Genomic DNA, 18,744 nt, shown 5'->3' on the forward strand with positions numbered 1-18,744 from the left:
TTACCTTTTAACTGAAATTAAAATGCAAAATAAACTCACTTTAAAACAATTCAACAAAAAATAAAATATGTATACAGAACATACTACTCAAACAAAATTATAAAAAAGAACAAATCATATAATTATGGGTTATTAAGGTTAGTATATTACTCGATTCTCAAAACTTTTTCAAATTAAAAATTTCGAACCATACTTGCATAATATTCAGTCAAATTGAATAACTTTAATTCTTGCACTACAAACTAAATCTTATTCCCCAACTTTAAATTCTGTTTTTTATTTTTTATTTTTTTCCTTGCTAATACGATTCCATGTTCTTCCCCCTTTTTATTTATTTTTTATTTTTTTTCCTCCCTTTTCCACCTCTCTCTCCTTATATATACACAAATATGTGCCAAGGAAATCAAGACAATCAAAACAAAATTAGCAAATATATAATATATATGTGTATATATATATATATATTTCTCTATATATATATGCATCTTTTCCGTTAATTTGTCTTCTGTATTTTTCTTAAATAATTAAGGATTTGCATAAAAAAGAAAATAATTACATGGATAACGAGGGGTATGGCCCCGGCCCAATGAGGTTGGGCTAAAAACAGAGAAGTGAAGTCCACAAAGTGGCCCAACAGATATGAAAATAAATCCATACAAAACAAAGATTGAACCCAATAGTAAATATCTCCCCTCAAGTAACCTAACCAAAGACATGGGCATGAAAAATCAACCACTTCGAAGCATCATAGCACTGGGGTTATGTGGGGGCGGCTGCAGGGGTGGTTGCGACTTGCAAGGGTGGAGGGGGTGGTCCAGGGAGGTTGTGGTTGTTTGGAAATGTAAAGGGATTCGTATGGGTTATATCAAAGAAAGATGAGGAACACACTTTCGCGTAGGCTGCGTCGTGACAAACTTTACCCGATCGCACTTTACCCAATCACATTTTGGAAAGATGGAGAGATGTTGGTGTCATGTGATGGAGCTATTGTTTCTTATAATCCGAAAGAAAGGAGGTTTACTCAGCTCAAGGTTGATGCATCGAGGTTCACACCAGTTACTTATACCCTGAGCTTTCTTTCACTCAAAAATGTTCCGATGACAGAATGTTCGAGGGTTTTGAATGTTAATTCAAAAAAATTTCATAATATTTAAAGTTTCACCAGTATGTTCTTAGTTTTATTAGTTATCATTTATTTGCAAGTAAATAGTTTTTTTTTTCTATTTACTGAATGGTCGTTTGGCCGGTTTTCGATCCATATGCTTTTGAACTAGGCTTTACTGATTGCATTGTTTTGTCAAGTAATTGTGTAAAATGTTCTTGTGTTTTATCAGCTTAGATTGTTCTTTGATTTTACTTTGTCGGGATTTTTGTCATAGAAAATTTGTTCTTGGAGAAGTATCTTGTGGCATACCTTCACTATTTATTCTTAAGTACGTCGTTGTTGTCCTGCGTAATTTACCTTATATTTACGTCATCTGTTTGACGTACACTTCCTCGATCTTGGGCAAAAACTTCTTACAAATGCAAATACATGCATATATATAGTTTTGTTTTCTTGGCAAAAAATTCACACATCCACTTTGTCTTTTGGGAACTTGAACCCTCGGTCTTCTATTTTGAAATGTGAGAAAGTATCACTAAAATACTTAATATTGTTGATATTGGATACTCACTACATTTCAAATTCATTTATATTGTTGTGTCTGTGTTATCCTTTTTGTGTGGCCAGTAGATTCTTTTATCCATTGCATCTTAAACTGACCTCTATTAAACCCCAAGCCTAATGACTAGAATTTCACCTCACATCCTAGAGAATGGGAGTTAGAATCCTCCTTGGGCACGCACACAAAATTTTCCCGATAACACCACCATGGTTAAAAATATATTCTTTTTATATGATATCAATATGATAGATTTAATTTCTTAACATTTTAGGCATCATATCCTCTATGTCATCTTTCATTATTTTAATCTTCATTCTCGGAGCTTTATATTCAATTGGGCTTCTACATCCTTTAAAAGGAGAACTCTCAGAGCTAGTATATTGAAACTACTTTTCTCCTCTTCTATCTATTATATTTGGATTGAAATGAACAATATATTTTCTCCTCTTCTATCTATTATATTTGGATTGCATGTTATCTCCAAAATTTCCAATGCTGTGAGAATAAGGATTTCTTCTCTAAATGAATTAACTACTCCTACCAATAAGCACATCCAGCTGGTTTCGCAACTTCCAGTGTCTATTTCTTATTAATGTCATAGTGTTTCTTGCCTTTCGATGTCAGTTTTGCTGCATCTGTAACTGGTGCAATGTTGGACATGGTTAAAAGTATTTTGAAATTTAAATATTTTACTTTTTTCATAGTTGAGACACAGGCCTGACATGGGCGAGGACAGTTTTTGTTCTCCCTTCCAAACTGGTTTGATGCTACCGAATGCTACCGAAATGTGCTCTCTTGCATTTCACAAAGAGCTTTCCCTAACTACCTGAGTAAGGTGGCAAATTACGATACGACCTGTCAACACGACACGAGATAATCGGATATGGGTTGATCTTAAATAAGTTTGGGTCTTAAACGGGTTGACACGATTAACCGTGTTGAGTTAGGATTGAGAAGTTCAATCCGTTTATACACGTTTAACTCAACATGTCATAATCGTAAATATGACCTATATAATATGTTACATGTCTAAACCCAATTACAATAGACAGTTAAGTCATTTTAACATAAACTTTGACTAATTCTTATGATTTTTCTTTCTTATTTTAAAATTTTGGGTTAATTTTGACAATTTTTTTCTAGCATTTATTATTTAATTGAATATTAAATGTATGATTTTGATAAATAGGTCATTAAACGGATTAATACATTTTATTGATTTTCTTAACACTAGTACTCAAAAACAAAAAAGTGAATAAAGAGACAAATTCATCGATCGTAATTTTTCCTATATAAAATATTACAAATATGTAAAACATATATAATAATTAAAGATAATAAATTTTTAATATAAAGATTTTCCTACTTAATATATTTACATATAATAATTAAATATAATGAATTTTTAGTATGTACTATCATATCGATAAAAAAATAAAAATAAAAAATTCCTTTCTTTCTCCGTGGAAGAATCTGTGAATAAATGCAAATTTGCAGAAATTATAGTAATAAAATTAAAACTCATGGGTACCAGAAATTTATGAGAGATCCTAGGGTTGGTATTTGAAATTTACTCCTTATATAAGTGGGATTTGAAAAATCCCAAGTCACATGGAGTGGGAGTCCTAAAGCAAGTCTAATTTACTCTCTTTTATAAGTAGAATTAGGAAAAGCCTAAATCACACAAAATAGAAGTCCGAGCGTGAACGCCAGAACGCAACGCCTACATATAGAGCGGCACCAAGTTAAAAAAAAAAATGTGCGGATCAATTAAACATTCAAAAGGAAAAAATCAAGTCATGGGAAAGTATAAAAGATGCAAAAGAAGAAAAAGTTTAGCAACAACCCTTTCAAGCAAATCAGTACCAGAAAATAACAAAATGTGGCAAGAAACACTCTCACTCTCGGATTTTTCCATGATAGATCTTCCTTCCTCCATCGTTGTGGACATTCTTTCCAGGCTTCCAACCCGAAACCTCTTAAACTGCAGGTGCGTTTGCAAAACCTGGTTCAACCTACTCTTAAGACCCTTATTTCAATACTGTTCGCCTTGCAAAATTGCCCTTCATCAGTATTATCATGCTTTCTAAGGGCCGTGGTTTCTACTTAACTGAACTTGAACGTCAAAGTAACTACATTGATCAGCATATGTGTTTCCCAATTACAAAAATATCTTACCCCGAGATAGAATTAGTGGGTTGCTGTAATGGTTTGCTGTGTTTCTGTAATGGATACCCTATGGACAGTTTCTACATTAGTAACCCAATTCTGGGAGAATATGTTGCCCTTCCGAAACCCAAACCACAAGAAATTACTAATCTTGTGGCTTATGGGTTTGGATTTAGTTCTGTCACCAACCAATTGTACTTATATGGGGTCAAAAATCAGAGACTGAGGTTTGTACTCTTGGAACTGGTGGGACTGGTACACGGAGAGACGGGGGAGATGGTCCAATCCCCATTCGGGGAAAACGGTGTGGGGTTATTCTGAATGGGGCTCTTCATTGGATTTTCACTGATCATACATATTCTAAATGTATATATTGGTTTGATATTACGGATGAACAATTCCGCCCAATCCCACTGCCTCTAGATATTCAAAATAACATGGATTTAGTCAGTTTGGGAGTGTTGGGGAACTGTCTGTGTGTATTTGATAATAGAAGCCATCATTCTCTTGATATATTGTCAATGAAAGATTATGGAGTTGCTGCGTCTTGGACTAAACATTGCATTTTGAGAAACACTCTTCCGCGTGGGCTGCATCCTAACACACTTGACCCAATCATACTCTACCCGGTCACACTTTGGAAAGATGGAGAGATGTTAGTCTCATGTGAAGAAGCGATGGTTTCTTATAATCCGAAAGAAAGGAGGTTTACTCAACTCCAGGTTCGTGCATCGAGGTTCAAACCAGTTACTTATATCCCGAGCTTTCTTTCACTCAAGAATGTTCAGATGGCAGAATGTGTGAGGGTTTTGAAAGTCGATTCATAGTTTCACCCGTATGTTAAATTGTGCTATTGCTATTATCGACTAGATTCTTCTTTATAGCTGAGTAAATTGTGCTTATGATTTGATGCATGTCGATCTTTTTCTCCTCCAAATTCTAGTCCACACAAATTACAGACATAATTATTTTAGAAATTATTAGCAAGAGTTAAAAAGTAATTTTTGCGGTCGCAAGCTTGGTTTTGGTCAACGATTATTTGATGGGAAAATTTTTGTTGTACTCTTAACTGAGTCATACAATGATCTGGGGCTTAAGTACACCCCAACGACATCATGCTTTGGAGAAATATTGAGATGAATCTATCTTGTTGTTTATACAATTTTAATGTGTGTGTTTTTGTTGCTATGTGTATGAAGTAAGGGCATTTGAGGATTTCTTGTGACCTTCTATTTATACTGTTATTCTCGGTTCTCATACTGTTATTCTCGGTTCTCAATAAGGTTTAAAATTTTCTGTCCTCCCAATCAAATTTTTGTCTATTAAGAGTGCTCAAAAGGGGAAAATCACAATAATCAAAACAAAATTAGTAAATATATGTGTGTATTTAGATATAATTCTCTATATATATTTGAATCATTTTTCTTAATTCTTCTTCTGTTTTGGGTCGTTTTCAGTCAAGTAAGCTTTTTTACCCATCACTTGACCAATCCAATATGAGAGTAATTAAAGAGAATTTTATTCCTTCTCACTTAATGTTACAAATAAAACTATTTCCTATTTATAGGCTTTCCTTTTAGGACATGCACACGCTAAAACTCTCTACAAAATTTTGGTAGATATTTAACACCTCAATTTCAGTGCTTTAAAAAAATTTAAGTTTGTGAACGCCCAACAATTATTCTACAAACCAACTGTTCCAACTGTTGCATAAATCATTTAACAATTTTTTTTTTGGTGAAACTTCAATTTCACATAAACACAAAAAAGTTGAGTACATTATACTCATAAACACCCACATTAATATAATTTTAATAAATATTTTTGGTATTTTTAACAATATACATAAAAATAATAATAAGAAAAAAAAAAATTTACATTATTTTATTTAATTTTATATTATTAATTTGCCCTCCAAATGAATATAGATCTGACTCTGCAGTGAAAATACAAAGATTATTACGTCGGTAATTTAGTCTAATGCCTTAACTTTAAACGAGGTAGTCACTTGAATCTCTCATAGCTTGTTAACGAATATTCAGAAATAATAGCATATTTTAAAATAGAGATAGAATTTGAAGGAAAATCGTGATGTTGGGAGAGACACAATAGGTGTATGTATTTTGTCCACGCCAAAAATTAAGATTGATTTTCTATACATACACATCTTAAATTATGAGTTCAGATAAATTATTATACGGAATTGGGTGATCTCGATCAATCACAAATTTTTACGTAATTAAATGTACAAATTTTATTTAAATTTTTTTTATTGCCTCTCAATTTGTTATTGGCCAAAGTAATAATTCCTCACACCCTTGACATGGAAGACATCACGTTGAGAAGTGTCAATAGTAAATTCCTTCCGGAGAATCTTTATGTTAGTTCTATTTAGTTTTTTTTATTTTTTTTTTATCCCGTAATTTTTTTATTTTTTTTTTATCCCGTAACTTTATGATAATTTCTCCTTCCTTATCCATCTCCTCGTGGACTTGCACTTTCCTTCTATATTTAGTATTCTTTATTTTTTTTAGAAACTTACTTTTTAGTGTCAGTTTCCTTTCAAGAGTAGGTTTTGTTTCCTGGTAGGCTGGTAGCATTGGTTTTGTCATATGAATTTTTTTTTTTTTTAACTATATATATACACAGTGCAGAGATCAACCTATTTAATTATCAATGCATGCATTATCAAATTTTATGTGAATTTTCTCTTTTTAATTTCCATGGAAAAGTATAAAAGATGCAGAAGAAGTGCTTTGGCAACAACCCTTTCAAGCAAAGCAGTAGCAGAAAACACAAATCAAGGGCAAGAAACACTTTCACACTCTGGAGTTTCCGTAATAGATCTTCCTTCCTCCATCGTTGTGGACATTCTTTCCAGGCTCCCAACCAGAACCCTCTTACAAAGCAGGTGTGTTTGCAAAACCTGGTACAATTTACTCTTAGACCCTTATTTCAATAATGCTCGCCTTGCAAAAATGTCCTTCCTCAGTATTATCATGCTTTTTATGGACTGTCATTTCGACTTGATTGATCTTGAACATCAAAGTAACTACATTGATCAGCGTATGTGTTTCCGAAATACAAACACATCCTACCCCGAGCTAGAATTAGTGGGTTGTTGTAATGGTTTGCTCTGTTTCTCGAATGGCTATCCTAATGACAGTTTTTACATTAGCAACCCAATTTTGGGAGAATATGTTGCCCTTCCTAAACCCAAACCACAGGAAAAACTTGATTTTGTGGCGTATGGGTTCGGATTTAGTTCTGCCACCAACCAGTACAAAGTTGTAAGAATTGTGCGTAAAACGGGTCGAAAATCGGAGACTGAGGTTTGTACTCTTGGAACTGGTACATGGAAAAATGTGGGAGATGGTATATTCCCACTTCGGGGAAAAAGGTGTGGAGTTATTCTAAATGGGGCTCTTCATTGGATTGTAGGCTTTATAGTTGATCATAAAATTTCTTATTCTATATATTCCTTTGATATTGAGGATGAACAATTCCGCCCAATTCCACTACCTCTAGATATTGGGAATGAAAAAGATTTGATCAGTTTGGGAGTGTTGGGGAACTGTCTCTGTGTATTTGATAATAGGGGGAGCCATTCTCTTGGTATATGGTCGATGAAAGATTATGGAGTTGCTACGTCTTGGACTAAAGATTCCATTTTGAGAAACACACTTCCGCGTGGGCTGCTTCGTGAGACACTTTACCCGATCACGGTTTGGAAAGACGGAGAGATGTTGGTGTCATGTGATGGTGCTATGGTTTCTTATAATCCGAAAGAAAGGAGGTTTACTCAAGTCAAGGTTGATGCGTCCAGGTTCACACCAGTTACTTACATCCCGAACTTTCTTTCACTCAAGAATGTTGCGATGGCAGAATGTTTGAGGGTTTTGAAAGTCGATACCGAATTTTATTAGTTATCATTTCTTTGCAGACACAGTATGATAGCAATCTTCTTGGCCTTTTCACTAAAAAATTCATTCGTGATTAATTTGCTTCACATACTCCCCACCTCATCCTATGCTCTCTGATTGCCCCAGCAAGGAATGAAATTAATGACCGAGACAGGGAAGCAATTTTTTTTTTTTTTTTTTTTCTTTCTTCTTCGTGTTTTTGCGTTTTTGTGTGTGGATGACTTGCAAAAGATGGACGAATCTTAATGCATTTTTATTCTTTATTCTACTCTATTTAATTGTATTCAATAATCCTATGGATTCCTCAAGGGTTTTGCCACCCATATGTTCACTAAAAGTTTGTGTAAACATCAAGACTTATCTTCGTCTAAGTTATACAATCCTTCTCAACATGTGTCGCTTTCACGTTCTGAGTGTGTTCTTACTTTTACACTCCGCACGCGCTCTCCCTTAAATTCTCCCTGCTTATGACTTAATTTTACCGTTCTCACGCTTCCGCTCTCGAATTTGCTGTCGCTCTCGCCCTAACTCCTGCTTTATGTGACTTAGATCTCCATATGGTATCCCTTGTATATATGATGTATCTTTCAAAAAAAAAAAAAATAGATGAGATTTGTTCTTAAAATTGAAGTGCCTCTGACCTGCTTCGATTTATTTTAGTAACGGTAACCCATTGCAGCAGCAAAGCAAGTAAAGGGGCATTTTGGTCTCAAATAGTAGTTGAGCACCCCCTCGGATAATTGAGGGGGGGTTTTGTGCTTAAAAAAATTCAAAAGAGTAGTTTATTGCAGTCGATTGCAAGTCAAGAGGGGCATTTCGCCCTAATTAAATCAAAACTCATGGGTATCAGAAATTTTTGAGAGACCTTTGGTATTTGGAATTTAACTCTGCTTGGGGAAGAACAAATGACAGAGATGGAAAATATGAGCTTTCTTTTCTAGGTTTTTCTTGTGAATCAATTTAGCAACAACCCTTTCAAGCAAAGCAAAAGCAAAAAATAAAAATTGGCAAGAAACACTCTAACATACTTATTTAATGAAATGAATACGCTTAAGGACTATTAGGTTAATAAAGAGACAAAGTAGCTTAGCAAGCAAAATTAAGTAAATATAATCACATAAATATTACTAAGCAAGCAAAGTAGCTTATGTAAAAAATTAAAAATTCATGAGAATATTCATGAAATCACCAAAAATCTTTTACCACTCGAGTAACACCACCACATTTATATGCAACTAAAATTGAAAAGAAATTATAACTAATAAAAAGAGACTAAAATATGACAAAAACGTGCTAGCAGTGTTCTTACCGTTAGAACCAACACGCCTGTAATAATTTATTTATTTTTGATGCACATTGTTTTTGTCGAATAAATTGTCTAAAAAAAAATCCTATAATGTAGGGATGGCAATTTCCCGCTCCGGCAGGTTTCCACCCCGCCCCGCCTCTAATGGATAGATTTGGAAGCTCCTTAAATGGGTTTAGGATATATGAATATGATAAAATAATTAAAAATTCGAAACGGGTTTGGGGCGAAGGCATATTTAGTGATAAACCCACCCCGATTATATATGTACCTTTAAAAATTATATATATACTATAATATTTTTAAGACCCTTGTTACTTTGCTACAAGTGTTCGTTAATATATTAATATTCATACAATATTTACTGCAAATGTAACTCATTGAAAAATAATATGAAAAGTTTCACTACTTCCCTAAATAACGACTAAATACAATATTTACTGCGAATGCAACTCATTGAAATATATATATACAGAGAGAGGGAGAGTGGTTGTGTAACAAATGTGGATAAGAGGGAGGGAAAGAGACAAAAATAAAATTAAATTAAAAAATAAAAAAGTTACTTAAAAATATTCTGTATTGGTTAGGGTTTAATAAAAATTTGAATGAGAATGAGAATGAGAGATAGAGAAACAAGAAAAATAAATAAATAAGTCGTTTGAGGATATTAATCTTTAGGGCACAATATTAAATTTCTGCACTAGTTAGAGTTTAATTAAAAAAATTGAATGAAGAGGAGAGAAGAAATAAATATATAATCCGTATTATTTTCAGATATAAATCTTTAAGCCCAATATTAAATTTCTATATTATTTAGTGTTCAATAATATTATAAAATAATTAGTTTAGTCAGCACGGTACATGATGGAGTTGGTTGTGAGAGTTGTTTTATCCGCAACTTTGTACAGTGATTAGTGACCGTTGAATATAATCTAACTAGACTACTACAAACCCACGTTTTTTTTTTTTTTTTTACTATCCTAATATAACACGATCACTATTTTAAAATTTCCCAAACCACTCTTCTCCCACTTGGTTAAGGAAACCTTGAATATACATAAAAGTTTCCTTTCTTTCTTCGTGGATGAATCTATTTGGAGTTTACTCCTTTTACAAGTGAGATTTGGAAAAAGTTGAAAAACCCAAGTCATACAGAAGTGTGAGTCTGAGCGTGAAATCCATATAAAGTGGAAGCCAACGGAAGTAAGCTGAGCGTGATAGCGCCTGAAGAGAGAGAGAGAGGCACCAATTGAGAAGAATTGTAGGATCAAGTAAACATTCAAAAGGAAAAAATCAAGCCATGGAAAAGTATAAAAGATGCAGAAGAGAGAGTTATTTGGCAACTGCAGTAGCAGAAAACAAAAATCAAGGGCAAGAAATACTCTCACACTCAGATTTTTCCATGATGGATCTTCCTTCCCCCATCGTTGTGGACATTCTATCCAGGCTTCCAACTCGAACCCTCTTAAACTGCAGGTGCATTTGCAAAACCTGGTTCAACCTACTCTTGGACCCTTATTTCAATAGCGTTCGGCTTGCAAAAATGCCCTACATCAAAATTATCATTCTTTCGCAGAACTATGGTTTCTACTTAATTGAACTTGCACATCAAACTAACTACATTGGTCAGCGTATGTGTTTCCGAAATACAAAAACATCTTACCCCGAGCTAGAACTGGTGGGTTGTTGCAATGGTTTGCTATGTTTCTCGAATGGACACCCTAATGACAATTTTTACATCAGCAATCCAATTTTGGGAGAATATATTGCCCTTCCAAATCCCAAACCAAGGAAAGAACTTGATTGTGTGGCATATGGGTTTGGATTTAGTTCTGCCACCAACCAGTATAAGGTTGTCAGAATTGTGAGTAAAACCTGTGAAATCACTCAAAAATCAGAGACTGTCTCTCAGGTTTGTACTCTTGGAGCTGGTACATGGAGAAATGTGGGTGAAGGTTTCTTCCCCGTTTCCGGAAAACGGTGTGGTGTTATTCTGAATGGGGTTCTTAATTGGATTGTAGGCTTTTTAGTTGATCGTAAAAAAATTTATTCTATATATTCCTTTGATATTGAGGATGAACAATTCCGCCCAATTCCACTGCCTCTAGATATTCGAAATAAAAGAAATTTTGTTAGTTTGGGAGTGTTGGGGAACTGTCTCTGTGTATTTGATAATAGGGGGAGCCAATCTCTTGATATATGGTCGATGAAAGATTATGCAGTTGCTACGTCTTGGACTAAAGACTGCATTTTGAGAAACACACTCGAGTAGGCTACTTCGTGAGATACTTTACCCGATCACGGTTTGGAAAGACGGAGAAATGTTGGTGTCATGTGATGGTGCTATGGTTTCTTATAATCCAAAAGAAAGGAGGTTTACTCAAGTCAAGTTTGATGCGTCGAGGTTCACACCAGTTACTTATATCCCGAGCTTTCTTTCACTCAAGAATGTTCCGATGGCAGAATGTTTGAGGGTTTTGAATGCCAATTCAAAATATTATTGTAATACTTAAAGTTTCACCACTGATAGTACCATGATGAATCTATTAGTTATCATTTATTTGCACTTGTACGTAGCCGAGTAAATTGTTCTTCTGATGTGATGCATGTCTCTTTCTTCTTCAAATTCTAGTCAAACAATCGACATAATTATTTTACAAATTATTAGCAATGGTTAGAGGCAATTTCTCATTTTGCAAGCTTGGTTTAGGTCAAGGATTATTTGATGGGAAAATTTTTGTTGGACTCTGTAGGTGTTGAAAATGTGTTAGCCTACACGGCCCACGTAGCTTGGTCAAATAGTCAAAGAATTACGTCATTTACCACGTTATCAGTATACCTCGAACAGAAGAACGAAGACTTAAAGACTTGAGTTGGAAGTAGGACTCAGGATTACCTGGGATCCGAGAGGTACTTGGTTTGGTGGCTGAAGTCCAGGGCTCGTCGAGTTGATCCTCAACCTGACTTGCAGAGAAAGAAATACCATTTTGACTCCCGAAAATTATCAACCTCATTTTAATATAGCTTTATAATTATTTGAGATATTTCTCTCTTTTAATTATTCTATTAATTAATTCATATGTGATGCCATCCAATGACATCATTCAACCTCTCACCTGGCCTATATAAGGAAGTGTTCCAAAGCCAAGAGGGGTAAAGCAAACAGGGAGAAAAACACCTCCTAGACATTGAGAGCTCTAAGTATCTCTCTCATAGGTTGTCTTCACAACCCTTAAACATTTACCAAGGGAGTCAATGATGGTTAGTACACTGCCATCCTCTTTCTCTCTCTCTCTCTCAAGTTTACTTGTGCTTCCAACTCTCTCAGTCCACCTCGGATTCTATTATGTTGTCTGGATCACTCAGATTTGTGTATAATATCACCATTTATATGTATTTTATTGTGTTACGAAAACGAACCCCCACAGACTCTTAATTGTTCTTTAGATTTCAGTAGTCGACTCTCTTAACATCTTTTTTGGTTGTATTGGTGGCTCTGTTTTGTATAAGACTTGCTTATGTTCAACTTTATTTGCACATACAGTATGATAGCAATCTTCTTGGCCTTCCACTAAAAACTGTCATTCTTGATTAATTTGCTTCACATACTCTCCACCACATCCTATGCTCTCTAATTGCACCAGGAAGGATTGAAATTAATGTATGAGACAGGGAAGCAATTTTTTTTTTTTTTTCTTGTTTTTTTTTTGGTAGATGACTTGCAAAGGATGGATGAACCTTAATGTATTTTTATTCTTTATTCTACCATATCTAATTGTATTTAATCCTTATATATGTACATTCCTTGAGGGTTTTGCCCATGTTAGTTAAAACCTTAATGGTGAATTTTTCTTATTTCAAAACGGTGCAGATTTCAAATTTTGGTAAATTTTTCTTATCTCAGAACGGTGCAGTTTTCAAACTTTCTTTAAATTAATTGACGTAGTTTAACACAAGCACTAGATAGATTTTAAATGTCACGTGTCAATCTGCAGATAATAGTTGAGCACCCCTTCAGATAATTGAGGGGGTTTTGTGCTATAAAAAAAAAAAAAATCAAAAGAGTAGTTTATTGCAGATGATTGCAAGTCAAGAGGATTTTTTTTTTTTTGGCATTTCACCCTAATTAAATCAAAACTCATTGGTATCAGAATTTTTTGAGAGACCTATGGTATTTGGAATTTAACTCTGCTTGGGGAAGAACAAATAACAGAGATGGAAAATAGGAGCTTTCTTTTCTAGGTTTTTCTTGTGCAATCAATTTAGCAACAACCCTTTCAAGCAAAAGCAATAGCAAAAAATAAAAATTGGCAAGAAACACTCAAACACTCTTATTTAATGAAATGAATACGTTTAAGGACTAGTAGGTTAATAAAGAGACAAAGTAGCTTAGCAAAATTAAGTAAATATAATCACATGAATATTAGTAAGCAAGCAAAGTAGCTTATGTAAAAATTCATGAGAATATTCATGGAATCACCAAAAAGTCTTTTATTACTCGAGTAACACCACCACATTTATATGCAACTAAAATTGAAAAGAAATTATAACTAATAAAAAGAGACTAAAGTATGACAAAAATGTGCTAGCAGTGTTCTTATGGTTAGAACCAACATGCCTATAATAATTTATTTTATTTTTGATGCATATTGTTTTTGTCAAATAAATTGTCTAAAAAAACCGTGTAATGTAGGGATGGCAATTTCCCCCGTTCCGACAAGTTTCCACCCCGCCCTGCCCAGCCTCTAGTGGGATGGATTTGGAAGCTCTTTAAATGGATTTGGGATGAATATGATAAAATAATTAAAAATTCGAAACGGGTTTAAAATGAATATGATAAAATAATTAAAAATTTGCAGCTAGCTAGGGGCAAAGGCGGATTTAGTGATAAACCCGCCCCGCCCCAATGATATATGTACCTTTAAAAAATTTATATATATATGATATTTTTAAGATCCTTATTACTTTGCTATAAGTGTCCGTTAATATATTAATATTCATACAATATTTATGTAACTTATTGAAAAAGAATATGAAAAGTTCGCAACTTTCCCAAATAACAACTAAATAAAATATATACTGCGAATGTAACTCATTGAAATGTGTGTGTGTGTACATAGAGAGAGAGGGGGGGGGGGGGTTCTTGTAACAAATGTGAATAAGAGAGAGAAAGAGACAAAAAAAAAAAAAAAAAAAAAAAAAAAAAGGTTACATAAGAATGTTATGTATTAATTAGGGTTTAATAAAAATTTGAATGAGGTTGAGAGAGAGAGAGAGAGATAGAGAAAAAGTCAAACAAAGGATATAAATCTTTATTGCCCAATATTAAATTTCTGCACTAGGTAGAGTTTAATTTTAAAAAAAATACCTGAATGAAAAGGAGAGAGAGAAAAAAAAATTATTTTCAAACATAAATCTTTAATATAGAAATATTTAATTTCTATATTATTTAGTGTTTAATAATATTATTAAATAATTAACATAATATAATTTATATAAGGAATTTTCAAAACTTTGGAACCTTCCTATTGGCTGGGGGATAGGCAATGGCCTAAGGCTTTAGTCAGCACTGTCGGTGACGGAGTTGGCTGTGAGGGTTGTTCGTTATATATATATATATATAGAAATTTTATCCTCACCTTTGTACAGTGATTAGTGACCGTTAAGTATAAGCCAACTATACTACTATAAACCCACTTTCTTTTTACTTTCCTAATATAACACGATCACTACTTTAATATTTCCTAAACCACTTTTCTCCCTCTTGGTTAAGGAATCTTCGAATATATATATATCCATAAAAGTTTCCCTTTTTTCTTCGTGATGAATCTACTCGAAGTTTACTCCTTTTACAAGTGAGATTTTGAAAAAGTTGAAAAACCGAAGTCATACAGGAGTGAGTCCGAGCGTGAAATCCATATAAAGTGGAAGCTAGCGGAAGTAAGCTGTGCGTGATAGCCCCTGAAGATCGAGAGAGAGAGAGAGGCACCAATTGAGAAGAATTGTGGGATCAAGTGAACATTCAAAAGGAAAAATCAAGCCATGGAAAAGTATAAAAGATGTAGAAGAGATAGTTTGGCAACTGCAGTAGCAGAAAACAAAAATCAAGGGCAAGAAATACTCTCACACTACGGAGTTTCCATGATGGATCTTCCTTCCCCCATCGTTGTGGACATTCTGTCCAAGCTTACAACGCGAACGCTCTTACACTGCAGGTGCGTTTGCAAAACCTGGTTCAACCTACCCTTATTTCAACAGCGTTCGGCTTGCAAAAATGCCCTACATCAACATCATCATGTCTTGGGTTGGCTGTGGTTTCGAGTTACTTGAACTTGCACATCAAACTAACTACATTGATCAGCGTATGTGTTTCCAAAATACAAATACATCTTACCCCGAGCTACAATTAGTGAGTTGTTGTAATGGTTTGCTCTGTTTCTGGAATGGACAACATACTGACAGTCTTTACATTAGCAACCCAATTTTGGGAGAATATGTTGCCCTTCCGAAACCCAAACCACGGGAAGAACTTTATTGTGTGGCATATGGGTTTGGATTTAGTTCTGCCACCAACCAGTATAAGGTTGTAAGAATTGCGAGTGAAAAACGTAGGCATTGTGTGCACAAACTCATTCAAAAATCAGGGACTATCTCTCAGGTTTGTACTCTTCGAACTGGTACATGGAGAAATGTGGGTGAAGGTTTATCCCCTGTTCCCGGAAAACGGTTTGGTGTTATTCTGAATGGGGCTCTTCATTGGATTGTAGGCTTTGAAGTTGATAGTATATTTTCTTATTCTATATATTCCTTTGACATTGAGGATGAACAATTCCGCCCAATTCCACTGCCCCTAGATATTCGAAATAAAATAGATTTTGTTAGTTTGGGAGTGTTGGGGAACTGTCTCTGTGTATTTGATAATAGGGGGAGCCATTCTCTTGATATATGGTCGATGAAAGATTATGGAGTTGCTACTTCTTGGACTAAAGATTGCATTTTGAGAAACACACTTCCGGGTGGGCTGCTTCATGAGTCACTTTACCCGGTCATGGTTTGGAAAGACGGAGAGATGTTGGTGTCATGTGATGGTGCCATGGTTTCTTATAATCCGAAAGAAAGGAGGTTTACTCAACTCGAGGTTCGTGCATTGAGGTTCACACCAGTTACTTATAACCCGGGCTTTCTTTCACTCAAGAATCTTTGGGTGACAGAATGTTTGAGGGTTTTGAATGCCGATTCAAAATATTCTTGTAATACTAAAAGTTCACCACTGATAGTACCATGATGAATCTATCATGTTCTTCATAGAATTTTAATTTGTATATGCCTTTTTTTTTTTTTTTTTCTTTTTTGTGTGTGTGTTTAAAATAAGGACGTTTGATGATTTCTTTTAAACTTCTTATTGTCTCTGTGATTTTCAATGCCAAATTATTCTTGGTTCTCAATATGGTTTTGATATTCTGTTTTCCATGGGAACTTTTTGTTTATTTATATAATTTTTGGATTAGTAAATTTTCATTAAAGAGTGCTCAAAAGGGAGAGCATCCTAAAGAACAAAAATGGCCAAGTTGGAATCTACTCCCCATCTATTTTGCTCCCACCACAAGGCATCAGATAGAGAAATTTTTTTCTTGGGAAAAGTATCTTGTTGCATTCCTTGTTTTTGCTTGAAAATATGTTGTTCACCATCAGCGTAAATACTTTAAAAAAAAAATTTGCAGACTTGTTTTGTCATGTAATGGAATGAATCTATTATGTTTTTTTCATAAAATTAATAGATTTATATATGTTAATTTTTTCTTAATAACTGTTCAGATTAGATTTCAATAGTTGACTCTCTTAACCTTTTTTTTTTGGTTGTATTGGTGACTCTGTTTTGTATAAGAATTGCTTATGTTCAACTTTTTTTGCGCACACAGTATGATAGCAATCTTCTTGGCCTTCCACTAAAAATTGTCATTGTTGATTAATCTGCTTCACATACTCTCCACCTCATCCTATGCTCATCTGTTTGACACTTCCTCTTGAGCAAAAGGTCATACAAATGTCAGTTTATATGCATATATATATATATACATATATATATAGTTTTATTTTCTTGATAAGAATCACGCACCCACTTTGTCTTATTGAAGATTAGAATTCTCATTTTTCCATTTTAAAAGGTGCGAAAGTATTACTAAGCTACAACCATGCATATAAATACTTTAAAATACTTAATATTGTTATTAATTTGGATACTGACTGCATTTCATATTCATTTTTTTGTTTCTTTTTCATGTACTCTTTTGGCCTATCTAGGAATAGTTGGTTCTTCTAATAATATGCTTATTTACCCACCAAAACATAAAATTTGTTCTTTTTGTAATTGATTATTATTATTTTTTTCAGCATGCTTGTTGTCATTGCATCTTTTATTATTGGAGTTTGAAATCTCTGTTTTTTTTTTTAATTTTGTATTTTATTTTTTATTTTTGGTGTTTGTGCGTGTACAACTTCTAGAAAGCATCAGACACTTCACTTAGGGGTGTTGTGGCAGTGTTGGACATGGAAGTGTCTGAAATTTAAATATTTTACTTTTTTCATAGCTGAGACACATGCACGACGAGGACAGTTTTTTTTTCTCTTCCTTTTCCAAACTGGTTTGATGCTACTGGAAATGTGCTCCCTTGCGTTACACAAAAAGCTTTCCCCTAACTACTTGAGGTTATCTTGACGGATTTCAACCTTTCCAAGCTCATGTAGAGAAGTCTAGAAAGTTCCCGGTCCATGCAAGCTACTCTGTCATGATCTTCTGTTGGGCATTTGCGTGTGACATAACCTCTGGTCGCGGAACATGACAATTAGCTTGCTAAATCTAAGTAACAATAAGTATATACCAGCATGTTGACTTTTCACAAAGTGGTTTTTTAATTGTTTTAGAAGATTGTGATTTAAAGCAATTTAAAATATATTATGGATTAATTAAAAAATAATAGAAAATTTAAGAAAGCAAAAATAACAAACATAGCTCCAGATATTGTATTAATAAAATATAAAAATAAAAATTATTATATATATAGATATAATAATATAATATAATATATTATTATTATTTGACGTATTCATACTGCTTCTATGTCCTATTTTATTTAGATTTGTTGTATCGTCGTTGCTGTATCATGTCGTCGTACTTATATCTCGTGTTCGTCGTACTTATATCTCGTGTTCATGTTCGTTTTCATGCTTCCTAAAAAGTCATAGATCTCTTTTCACATTGGCTTGCATTTGTTAGCTGTTTCATTTTTACCTTTTATTTTTGTATTTGTATGAATAAAAATGTATACTGTTGTTAGTTGTTACTCAAATTAAGTTTAGATTAAAATTTGTGAAGATAGTAGTACGAGTTTGGTGCCATTAATTTTCAAGATACTGATTCCACAATTTCCATAAGCAAACCTTGGTAGTTGCTAAAAATTAATGTAAAAAAATTGAGATTTTTTGAGATCGTACAATTTTCTATATTTTTGCACGTTGATCCTAAGTAAGATATATTAGGGATTAGTTCCTTTTCCAATTCAAATTGTGACTAAATTCATAATTTTGTTAAATAAAGGGATAATTCTGGAAAGTTATTGAATTTCCAAAATGTATTATAATAATGTCGTAGTCATCCCCAAGTATGCTTCACTATTAATTG

The 18,744-nt window shown here is 33.8% G+C and overlaps 3 protein-coding genes across 3 annotated transcripts; all 3 read left to right on the forward strand.

The window, feature by feature from the left end:
* The first annotated feature begins 6,559 nt into the window (after nucleotides 1–6,559).
* LOC132305241 (F-box protein At3g07870-like) lies at nucleotides 6,560–7,762 on the forward strand. Its single transcript, XM_059802915.1, has one exon. It carries the CDS (start codon nucleotides 6,560–6,562, stop codon nucleotides 7,760–7,762), a length of 1,203 nt encoding a protein of 400 aa, XP_059658898.1.
* Nucleotides 7,763–10,365: 2,603 nt separating this feature from the next.
* Nucleotides 10,366–11,337, forward strand: LOC132305242 (F-box protein At3g07870-like). Its single transcript, XM_059802916.1, has one exon. It carries the CDS (start codon nucleotides 10,366–10,368, stop codon nucleotides 11,335–11,337), a length of 972 nt encoding a protein of 323 aa, XP_059658899.1.
* Nucleotides 11,338–11,386: 49 nt separating this feature from the next.
* On the forward strand, nucleotides 11,387–16,350 carry LOC132305244 (F-box protein At3g07870-like). Its single transcript, XM_059802917.1, has 2 exons — nucleotides 11,387–11,531; nucleotides 15,281–16,350. The coding sequence occupies exons 1-2, from the start codon at nucleotides 11,387–11,389 to the stop codon at nucleotides 16,348–16,350; spliced, it is 1,215 nt and encodes a 404-aa protein (XP_059658900.1).
* The last annotated feature ends 2,394 nt before the right edge of the window (nucleotides 16,351–18,744 follow it).

Source organism: Cornus florida, unplaced genomic scaffold (genome assembly GCF_030987335.1).
Source record: "Cornus florida cultivar Cherokee Brave unplaced genomic scaffold, ASM3098733v1 CherokeeBrave_3.0.0_Hap2_Chr04, whole genome shotgun sequence".
Classification (NCBI taxonomy): domain Eukaryota; kingdom Viridiplantae; phylum Streptophyta; class Magnoliopsida; order Cornales; family Cornaceae; genus Cornus; species Cornus florida.

Bases quoted from the DNA above. Each gene is read 5' to 3' on its own strand.
- LOC132305241 (XM_059802915.1), top strand. From the start codon at position 6,560: ATGGAAAAGTATAAAAGATGCAGAAGAAGTGCTTTGGCAACAACCCTT.
- LOC132305242 (XM_059802916.1), top strand. From the start codon at position 10,366: ATGGAAAAGTATAAAAGATGCAGAAGAGAGAGTTATTTGGCAACTGCA.
- LOC132305244 (XM_059802917.1), top strand. From the start codon at position 11,387: ATGTTGGTGTCATGTGATGGTGCTATGGTTTCTTATAATCCAAAAGAA. The intron at 11,532-15,280 runs GTTTGAGGGTTT...CTTACACTGCAG, and splicing joins GAATGTTCCGATGGCAGAAT to GTGCGTTTGCAAAACCTGGT.